This window comes from Lactuca saligna, chromosome 4, assembly GCF_052625555.1.
Source record: "Lactuca saligna cultivar CGN05327 chromosome 4, ASM5262555v1, whole genome shotgun sequence".
Classification (NCBI taxonomy): Eukaryota; Viridiplantae; Streptophyta; class Magnoliopsida; order Asterales; family Asteraceae; genus Lactuca; species Lactuca saligna.
The window spans coordinates 97784264-97795659 of NC_136420.1; the positions used below are offsets into that span (position 1 = coordinate 97784264).

Below are 11396 nucleotides of genomic sequence, written 5' to 3' on the forward strand. Positions count from 1 at the left end.
GAATTGTGACATCGACTGATGTGTTGCATGACCGATGGATTGGTGGCAACATACTTCTCCATATTGACGGATTTCATTACTTCTTCCTTCATCCGTTCTTACATTATTGTCTATGAGTTCGTCAGTGGTGTTTTGGCATTTAAAACAATTGAAGATGAAGGATGGTTATAGTGGGACAATTGATTGTGTTGGCATATTTAAGATATTTGCTATTCTTTAAAAAAGAACATAGAAAGACTTCTGAGAAATTCAATAACGGAGACCGATGTCGAGTTAGGCTCGTGATGTAGTAAAAGTTGGGAGACAAACCATTAATAATGTAAATGACAATATTCTTTGAAGGACATGAGAGATTTCAACTATGGTTTTCATATAAGTGCAATAATCAATAATTGAAAAGTCTCTAATGACAATATTCCTTAACTTGATTTCAAGTTGGATGACTTTGACATCTTTGTTGTCATGAAATAACCTTTTAACTGACTCCTAAACTTGTAAGACCATCACTTTTCCATATTGGCGGCTCATCTAAAGAATTGAGAACTAATGACCGGTGGATTCATGGCAACAAAATTTTCCTTAGCGACAACTTTTATTCCTTCTTCCTTTGCCTACTGTTACATTGTTGTCTATGGGTTCGTTGGTGGTGTTTTGGCATTCAAAACAATTGGAGACGAAGGATGATCAGAATAGGATAGTTGATTGTGATGGAAGATTAATTTAAGACATTTGCTATTCTTCAAAAAGAAACATAGAAAGAGTTTTGAAATTCAGTAGCGGAGACTGTTGTCGAGTTAGGCTCGTAAGGTAGTTAAAGTTGGAAGACCATTAATAAATGTAAATGACAATATTCTTTGAAGGACATGAGAGTCAATATTGTCAAGCATGTCAACTATGGTTTTGATACCAGTGCAATATTCAATAATTGTTAAGTCCCTCTTGAAAATATTCCTTAACTTGATGTCAAGTTGGATGACTTTGACATCTTTATTGTCATGAAATAACCTTTCGACTGTCTCCGAAAGTTGTTTGACCATGATTTTCCACTTGAGGATCATCTAGAGTAGAGATTGATAAATCATTTTGTACATTCAAAACTTTAAAATGGAGTGATGGAATCATCTATGTTGGTCTAGATCACTAAAACCTACGCAAAATGTCTCAAACAGTTCATTGGTGGTTGATAAAGTTTTGACAAAAGAAGGTTATTTCGACATTTGTTGGTAAACGCGAAATTCACAGCCACCACCCTTGGCTGCTACTAGGATATACTTCTACAAAAGGTTATTCTTCCACCAACAATTCATATTGAAATTAAAACTTTTATGTTATGGTTGTTGAGACTCATTTTACCATTTCTCCAAGCTAGTATATCGTCCCAGAAAAAACAAAATTAAGCCATGGGGCACCACTAGGTTATATCGAGTCCAAATATGGTGGTTATGAGCAGTAGAAGTCATCAAAGGCTACTTTGAAATTAAGGTGGGTAGGGGTAAAGTGGGTTGAATAAGATAGATATGATCAACTCCTAGTAGGCCCCTTATACTACTATTTCACAAACCCCCTCACGTACCTTTGCTTTTCAATGAACAATCAAGCATCTATCCTACTTGGACCCCAAGAAAGAAAGCACATAAACACAAATCGACACATTCTCTTAAATATTATTGGGCCCGGTAGCCACGAGCTCACTGGTATGCCATTGATGGATGGTGATTAATCTATAAACACCACCATTCATTCGCTACCTAAAAGTAAATCGAATTTTACACCAACTCTTTCTTTCTGCCTACCACTTCTTTTGCTATGTCCCCAACTATAGGTGCAGAAAGGAACCCGTTATTATCTTTCTTTCTTATTGTAATCTTACTTTGACTAACTATCATCACACAACAAAAAATCCCCGGGAGATTAGTAAAAAGGTACCTAAGAGGCCATTTATATGACAACATCATTAAAGGCTGTGATAGTATGTCTTTAGAATCTGAACCACCAAGCACATTATAATATGTGCATGTGCACTTAAATTAATTAGTGCAATATGTTAATAGGCCGGCAATAAATATCCAAAAAATTTTAATTCAAACACTCACAAAAAGAAGGGTACAAATTAATTCATGCACACACGATTATATAATCTAGGATGAGAAAAAGCAACAAAATCTTCAAGTAATTTATGAAGTTGGTGCAGGTATAAAGAAACTACTTTTTCTTAAACTTTATTACACTCGATAATCTTTTTTTAGTGATTAACAAGCGAAAAACTGACTTAGAAACGGTAAAAAAAAAACGTAGTGGGTTTCTTCTTCATTTAAAATAATATTTTGGCATAATATGTATATATTTATATCAGAAAATACGAATTGAAGTTCCTAAATACAAAACTCTAATCCAAAAATCATTGATTTCAGTAAGTGGTAATCTTTATATTAATGAAAATGATCACTCAATACTGATAGTGTGCCTGCCAACACTAAAAAAAGGGTGTTATCTTTTTATTTGATATATTTTATTGTTTCTTTTGTGGCACATTGGGAGCATTACAAGCTGTCTGTATAAGCATTAGGGTGCAACCCAGTGAGACAAAGCTGCATATAACATAAATTGGGTCAGCATATAGAATCAGGAAAAAGATAATAAGATATGATAATTAAAAAGTTAGGTATAAACACCCAATTGTTAGGCTTTTAGTCTGGAAACAGATCAATTTTCCATAATATGCATATATAGCGTTTGGCACAAAAGTAAAGTTACCAATTTTGTAAAGTAATTAAAGAGTACATGTCCAGAAAGACAGTAGCAGTCTCTCAGTAAGGCCAATGTATAACACAACAAAGTTACTGACTTCCTCCTAACTTTAATGATTGAGATTAAAAAGTTGGGTGATGTTGCTTAATTTAAGTGAAAATGGGAGGACGAATATCCCGTAAAAAAAACTTGCCATATCAAACAAATAGACAAATTATGCACCATATCAAGTGTTCCCTTTCTTGCATTTATCTCCCTTTAATTTCAGATGTGTTTGTTATAGACAAGCTTTTCTAGGACTATTTTGCACATATTAGAGATTGAGACTTGAGAGAGGGTCTTGTACTTTTGTTCCATTGACATCAATATAAGTATATTCACTACATGCAAAGCACAAGTCCAATACATATTAAAAGTCGGTGTGTTTTGTTATGTTCTATCACACATATATAGCAATGGGCCTTAATGGACTGATGTGACTTATTAAGTAGACATATGGAAAATTCATCAAATAGCACAAGCCCTCATGGTAGGACATTTGGTTCCTAAGTGGTATATTTGGAGAAATTCGAATATCTACCGCTGCAATATAAAAAATTTAATACCAATGAACTGGACTTCCTGTGGACATTAAGTTATTACGTCAGTCACCTTCTTGAATATAACAACTATAAACTTTAATTAATCGAAACCTAAAATTATTTAGCTTCAAAACTAATATATAGGTTATCTATAGTAGGGTCAACATAAATAGAAACCTAGAGAGATACGAACTCAAGTGGATGATCTTGCCAATAATCCGAGACTCCATATCCTGGCCCATAGATGCTACATAGGTTGAAAAGTTGGGTTAACTTTTTTAGTTAAATATATACCGTATAACCTGGGAGCACTTTTTGCCAAACAAACACTTGCTATTTATTAATTATAATCTTCTATAAACTCCTAATCACATCCTTCTAAGTTCTAACTTTCACTTTATACTAAAAAGATGTCATATCTTCAAACTTCTAACTCACAAGATGAACCATTGTTGCAATATTCTTATTATCTTCACCAAGACTCAGACTTTCTCTACACCCAATCAATTAATTCAATTCCGCCCATCACATCGCAACCCCATCATCCATATTACCACTGCATCTCCACAATCAAATGCAACAACTCCTACATCTCCTCTCTTGTCATTCATGGAAAGTCGCTATACACCGGCTCTTCCAACAAAGAAATCCGTATATGGAAACGCGACACCTTAACAACATCACATAAATTCGATCAAGAATACCAAAGTGACAGCATCATGATCACAGGAGAAGGTGCAATAAAGTCACTCATCGTTTCTTCCGACAAAATATTCAGCGCCCATCAAGACCACAAAATCCGTGCATGGAAAGTCGAGGGGCAAGAGCGGAAATTAACACACTTAGCCACACTCCCAACGTTTGGAGATTGGGCACTTAAGCTTTTAACACCAAAGAACCACGTACAAGTGAGACGCCACAAGACCTCCACGAGGGTTAATCATGTTGATACTGTATCAGCACTCGCCTTGTCCAGGGACGGTTTGGTCATTTACTCGGTGTCATGGGATAGGACACTAAAGATTTGGCGAACAACTGACTTCAAATGTGTAGAGTCTGTAGCTAATGCACATGATGATGCAATAAACACTGTTGCGATATCGAGTAATGGAGATGTTTATACAGGATCCACTGATAAAAGAATAAAAATCTGGAGGAAATCAGCGGAAAATCAGAACCATTTTCTGGTTACTACACTAAAGAAACACAAATCTGGGGTTAATGCATTGGCGTTAAGCAGTAATGAGATGGTTTTGTATTCGGGTGCGAGTGATAGGTCTATTATGGTTTGGGAGAAGAGTGACGATGAGGGTAATATGGTAATAGTTACTATTCTCAGGGGGCATTCTAAGTCGATATTGTGTTTGAGTGTTGTGTCGGATCTGGTGTGTAGCGGGTCGGAAGATGAAACTATAAGAATTTGGAGAGGAATGGGGAAATGCTACTTTTGTTTGGCTGTATTGGAGGGGCATAAAGGTCCAGTGAAGTGTTTGACATCTGAAGTAGATGATGGTAGTTCATCTGATACATTGGCTTCTTACTTTATCTACAGTGGTGGTTTGGATTCTGACATTAAAGTTTGGCAGATTTTCATCCCTTTATGCTAGAGGAGTTTCTTTTTGTATAATCACTTTTCTGTTGTATGTCATATTGGGAGCCATATCTTTCTTATTATTTGATCAGTTTTGTATTAGATGAGATTAAATCATGAATAATTATGAATATGGATGTGATTATGTGAATACAATCCCGATGGGTTTATAACTTTGTTACTTTGACTAACAAATCACGGCATGCTGTTTCTAACTTTCGAAATTCGAAACCGCTAGCGCTATTAATGACATTAATTAAAAAAAGGGTTGGCTAAAAAGACACCCCAATTTTCCATTTGGACACCCTATTTGATTTTTAAGGTTTTTTTATTGGTTAAATTTGCATTGTTTTTTGAAAAAGTAAAATATAAATAGTTTATTATAGGTTGACTTTTAATAAAAGTATTTATAGGGTGTTAAAGGGTGTCAATTTAGCAACACCCTTAACAAAAAATAAAGTAGCACCACATGAACAAAATTTATAATTTATTTTGTTTTAATAATAGTTTTTCAGTAATTCCTTAATTATTATAAAATCTTTAAATAAGACAATATTGACCAAACTCCAACTTGTTTCGACCCATCACATAAGCTATAGTTCATTTACATTTCTCTTTTCTTATAAGTGGCTTTACTATATCTATAAACCATGGGTTATTATTTAATTCATTCTCTTCACAATTGCTCATTCCGAATACATCCAAGAAAGCCCTGTAGATCAATCCAATGCATGATATAATTTTATTTTATTTCTCTCATGTTGCCCCTCCACTCCTTTTGATTTTTTTGATGGTGGGAATGACAAGTATAACATAATAACATCAATCAAGTCCAAGTTATACATGCCTTCCAGGCTACATATAATTTAAAGTAAGTAGGGGTAAATGGTGTTGATAAACATTCAAAACCACCCTACAACTCGTCGTAGGTTCCCCTATTACCGTTTCTCAAATCCCCTCACCTTTGCCTTACAATGAATACTCAAGCATCCTTCCCCCCCCCCCCCCCCCCCCCCCCCCCCCCCCCCCAAAAAAAAAAAAAAAAAAAAAAGGAAAGTAACAAGAACGAGAAAATACTTAATTATCAGTGAGATCATTAGTAAGTACTAGTAAGGAAGCCATTTCTCAAGTAGTGTACTGACTAAGGCAAACTCCAATCACAAAACATTAAAATAATAATTTTACACGTTAAAATGATGCTTTCAATCCGATCAGGATAAAATGATGATTTTTAGTGGCCATATATTTTGGTCTGCATGAAGCTATCCCACAGAGTAAAATGGTGTTATTTAGAGGTTGGTTGAATGAAATAGCAACTTACTCGGCCTCTATTCTTGTGTTATGAATAAGGATAAACAAAAACCGTACCACAATTAAAATTAAGTGTAAAAACCGCATAAACCACAATTGATAAACAACAACCGCAATAAAAACTGATTGTGAGGTTTGTGATAAAGACCATAAAATCAACCATATGATCAAATGATTTGAACCTAAACAGAAGTCCTCTTTATTATTGAATTTAGTTGCATTTTAATTGTTTAGCTGTTAGTTTTAGTTAAGTTTTTAGTCTTGCAAAACTAGAGAAAACCTTTTACTTTTATTACTTGCTTAGTTAATTTTAGTTATTAGTTTAATTTTCGTTCCCTGAATTCGATACCATGCTTGCTAATTTATACCACCAATTGACAGATCCTCTGCCTTTTGTGTGTCAAATTCATAATTAAAAAGTAGGATAAAACTAGTGCATTCCACACACATCAAGTTTTTCACATAGATCCTATTTTCACATTTGCCCCGAGCCAGTGTCTGTCGCGTTTTCCTGTCCTGAATAGTAAAATATGTTTGAGAAAACAAAACATCAACCAGATTATCAGTAGTAAGCTTACTGATGGATAATAAATTCTTAGTAAGATGTGGAACAACCAAGACATCATGCAACTTAATATCTTTAGAAATTTGAGTATGACCCGTGTGTGAAATATTAAGAGTGTGACCATTACCAACAGTAACATTTACATTACCCTTATAAAGAGAAGCATTGGATAGATTGTTAGGAAAAGCTTTCATATGGATAGATTGGAGTAGCATTGGTCACATGACATTTGGCATGAAAAGCATGAGCAAGATTGGCATCCGATGAAGCAGCCTTGGTCGCATATGAGGCGAGATTAGGACAATGAGACGCATAATGCCCGTCAGTTCGACAATGTTGGCAATGGGGAGTGCGATGACCACAACCTCGTCCCCCTTCACGGGATGATCTGCCTTGACCACGAGCAGAGGATTGAGACCGTGAATGGTTAGCAGCAAATGCAACGGTGGGTGTGGAATCTGAACCACGTATCGATTTCAGAAAGAGTTTGTGACTCTCCGCTTGAGAAAGAAGATCACGAAATAATGGGGGCGGTTTAGATGCCAGAATTGTTGTTGAAAAAGTCTCAAAAGTAGCACTAAGACCACATAAAAACCAATGAATCTTGTCCGATTCATCTACTGGTTGTCTAATTGCTGATACATGATCACATAAAGCCTTAAACTTGTGTCCAAAATCAGAAACAAAAGATGATCCTTTAACTAGAAGACGTAACTGATCATGTAAGCTGTGTACCCTTTCAACCGAAGAGTAACTATAAGCATTTTTTAGAGCGTCCCAGATCTGTGCAGAAGAAGAAAGACCCAGAACTTCGGAGGCTGCCTCTACAGAAAGAGAGGAGTTTAGAAGAATTACAGCCCGCTGATCCTTCTCGAACTAGGTTGCGTACTCAGGGTTCGGAGATACTTTGTTGTCTGCAACAATGGTGGTAGATGGAGGCATGACAGAACCATCCACGTGAGCCAAAAGCTTTTGATAATAGAGGAGAGATGTCATCTGATTGCGCCATACTAAGTAGTTGCTTGAATTAAGTTTGATTGAAATCATATGCAAGATGGTTGCCATGGGTAGGGTTCCATCGGAGGGTGAGAAGAAGAAGAAGGCATGATTGGCAGAAAAGAAAATACCGAGAAAAGAGGGGGAAAATCGGAATTGAAGGAAGAAATTAGCTGGCTGATACCATGTGATAAAGGTAATCTCCACACCGAATTAGGTGGGATATCATCGCTATATATAAAGCATATATTACAATAACAGAATACAACTAGGAGCTAATTACATAAAGGTATACAAACTATCACTAAGGTTTTCTGTTATTCAAAAACCGCAATTTTGTGATGCGACACGGTTATTGTTTTTTAAAATCCGCAAAAAAAAAAACCGCACCGCACCGCATATATTATATATAATTTTTTATTAATTATTAATATATTAAATATTAAAATACAGACAAATTTCATGGATGAAAGCAATATAAAATTCTAGAAGATAAGAATATTGGTTTTTTTGTTATGTTTAACATTGAAAAATATTGAAATTTCACAATTTTAAAATATTTATTGTTAATCACTAGTGATTTCATGTTTTTAAGATATTAGTTGTTTGTGATTTAAGTTAATTGTCTTATACCTTATTTTATTATTATTATTATTACAAGTAATATCTTTGAACTCTTAAAACTGTTTTAACTCTAAATAACAGTTAAAAATCACACAAAATAACCACATCAAATCCATGCGGTTAATAACCGAAACATAAAAAACAAAACTGCATCGCAAATATAACCGCCTAATCACACCGCAAAAATAACTGCACTAAGCGGTTTTGAAAATGGATTAATCGCATTTATAGTTAGTGGTAAAGTTTCGACCAATAACCGCACCGAACTGTACCGCGCTCACCCTTAGTTATGAGTAATGATGGGAGTTGGTCTACAAGGTTATACTGATGACAACAAAATTAAATGTGGCGGTATTAGATTGACAGTGGTGGTGACTAAATGTGTTATTCGGTCAGGTTTTTCGGTTTTGATTTAATCAGTTTGATTTAATTGTTTTTTTTAGTATCTTAAAGTTAACCATAATTAAACCAAATAAGGTTAAGTTGAATCGATTTTGGTTTATTTGGTTTGTTTTACTAGTTAAACAGAATAAAATTTCACTTGTAAAGCTAAATATTAAACTAAAAGAAAAGAACACTTACTAAACACTAATACATAAATACGAATATCTACAGTAAAGTTCCTATATTTTGGCAAAAGTTTCACAAAAGTCCTAATTTTTTTTTTGAATGAAAAAGCCTAATAAACAGGATAAATCGGATGATTTAGCCCTTATCATCCAGTGACCCTCATTTAGTCAGTTACAAAAGTCTACGTGGACTGGGCATGCTTAGGTGGATGGTGAGTAACTTAATGAAACTTAAATATATACATCATTCATTCGTATGTGCCCTAAAATCGGACCATACAAAAATCAAAGCAGGAGGAGGAGCCACAAATGTCATCTTCATCTTCTGTAGGAAGCAAATGTTCAAATCGAAAAGTGATGAATCGACTGAGAAGCAGGTGCTATTGTGGTGATCCCATTGGAAAATGAACTTCGTGGACTCCGTTTAACCTAGGAAGAAGGTTTATAGGTTGCCTAAATTACCAGGATGAACCCAAAGACTGCAAATTCTTCCATCGTACGGATCCTCCTCTACCAAATAAATGGTATGCAAATCTCTAACTAGAATTTCACAACAATGTTAATTTAGAGCACAATGCAATTTTCTGGGACTTTGGCTAACAACAAGTTGAAGGGAAATTTTTTGGGGACATTGTGGAACAACCAGTGACACAACCACTAGTGGCAAATCAACCCGTGGTAGGAGTGACCATTCAAGTCCATAATAGAAAAGAAGGTGGAAAATAGAAATCTTTTTTTTTTGTGTTTGTGGTTTCTTTTGTTTTTGTGTTGGTGATGTTGAAGGATTGGTAGGATAGACAGAAGATGTATGGAAAGTAGTGTTTGGTGTGTTTGATGTGTTTTGGTTGTGTATGTTAGGGTACTATTAATGTCTTAATTGGTGTGTGTACTATGTATTATGTTGTCTCCTTTTGTCAAGTGAAATGAATTAACAAGTTTATGTTTATGTATGAGTCATAAGTGCTTCCAATGTAATCACAAGTGAATAGAATGGATAAAAATGAATGGAATCATTAATGAATTGAATCAATAAACAATGGAATGAATATAGAATATAATTAACCATGTTTAATAAACAATGGAATTAATAATGATTGAAATCATTTGTGATTGGAATCATGCATGACCGAAATCAAGTATGGTTGGAATCATGCATGACCGGAATCAAGTATGGTTGGAATCAAACCTGATTGGAATTCGAGTTAACTTAACAATGTAATCAACCACAACATTAACATACACAATATAATCAAATCAAACACTACATTACCATACACAATATGAGCAATCATTAACCATGTTAATCATAGAACATGTAATATTATCCAAAGCCAAAAGTTTGAATGGCTAGTTGTGTAAATGCCCAAAACATAATCAAGGGGCCCAAATCCTATACTTTATATGGCTATCAACAAAAGGGGCTATCAACAGTTGCCCAAAGCCAAAAATTTGTACATGTTCTTCACAAAAGTATGGGTTAGAAACACCCTAATCTAGACTAAGTGTGTTGGATGAACTCATCCCCTTCCCATTTTTGACAACCACCACTTTCTTCAATTGTATTTATGTTATCCTTTCTAAAGGCTTCCTCTTTCTCAGTTTTGGCTTCCTGACCATGTCCTCTATAATTAAGCCCTCCTGCTCTATCTCTTGTACACCCATGCCATTATCATTGATTCCCTCCTGATCCATCCTTTGTACACCCATTCCATCTTGATCCATGCCCTCTTGATCCATACCTTCTTGTTCCATGCCCTCCTTACCTATGCCCTCAATACCTATATCCTCTTTAATGATTCCCTCTGGATCCATACCCTCCTAATTCATCATCTCCAAACCCAAATCCTCTTTGATTCCATCTTCATTGCCTCAATATACATTGATTCCATATTCATTGCCTCCATCCACATTGATTCCCTCCTGATCCATCCCTTGTACACCCATTACAATTGGTTGACTTTTAGAGACTGTTTCTATAGTCAATTGGATAGGAAATCCAAAATCTTGTAACAAGCATATCAATATATGGTTAGGCATACTAAAAACAATAAATTAAAATTATTTTCTAAACCATACTTGTGATATATCAAGCTCCACATGTACATGTTTTAAACCTATAAATTCATACAATTCTTCCTCATTGATTCCAAGACAGTCCAAAATCTCTTGTGTAGTGTAATTCGGTTGTCTCATGAAATCAATACCACTCCTTACATCCACTCCTATTTAATCATCAAATTTAGGACTCTCCACATCTCTAGCCTCTTCATTATCACTCTCAGCAGTAGGAGTCACCACATTTTCTTCATCAAGATTAGTATTTCCCTCACCAAATTTTGTATTCCCTTTCAAACCACATCCAATACCTCTACCTCTCTTGCCTCTTCCTCCAGATCCATTATACACTTTCC

The 11396-nt window shown here is 35.1% G+C and overlaps 1 protein-coding gene across 1 annotated transcript; it reads left to right on the forward strand.

The window, feature by feature from the left end:
* Positions 1-3691: 3691 nt before the first annotated feature.
* On the forward strand, positions 3692-5093 carry LOC145042449 (protein JINGUBANG-like). Its single transcript, XM_078990871.1, has one exon. It carries the CDS (start codon positions 3740-3742, stop codon positions 4934-4936), a length of 1197 nt encoding a protein of 398 aa, XP_078846997.1. The 5' UTR covers positions 3692-3739; the 3' UTR covers positions 4937-5093.
* The last annotated feature ends 6303 nt before the right edge of the window (positions 5094-11396 follow it).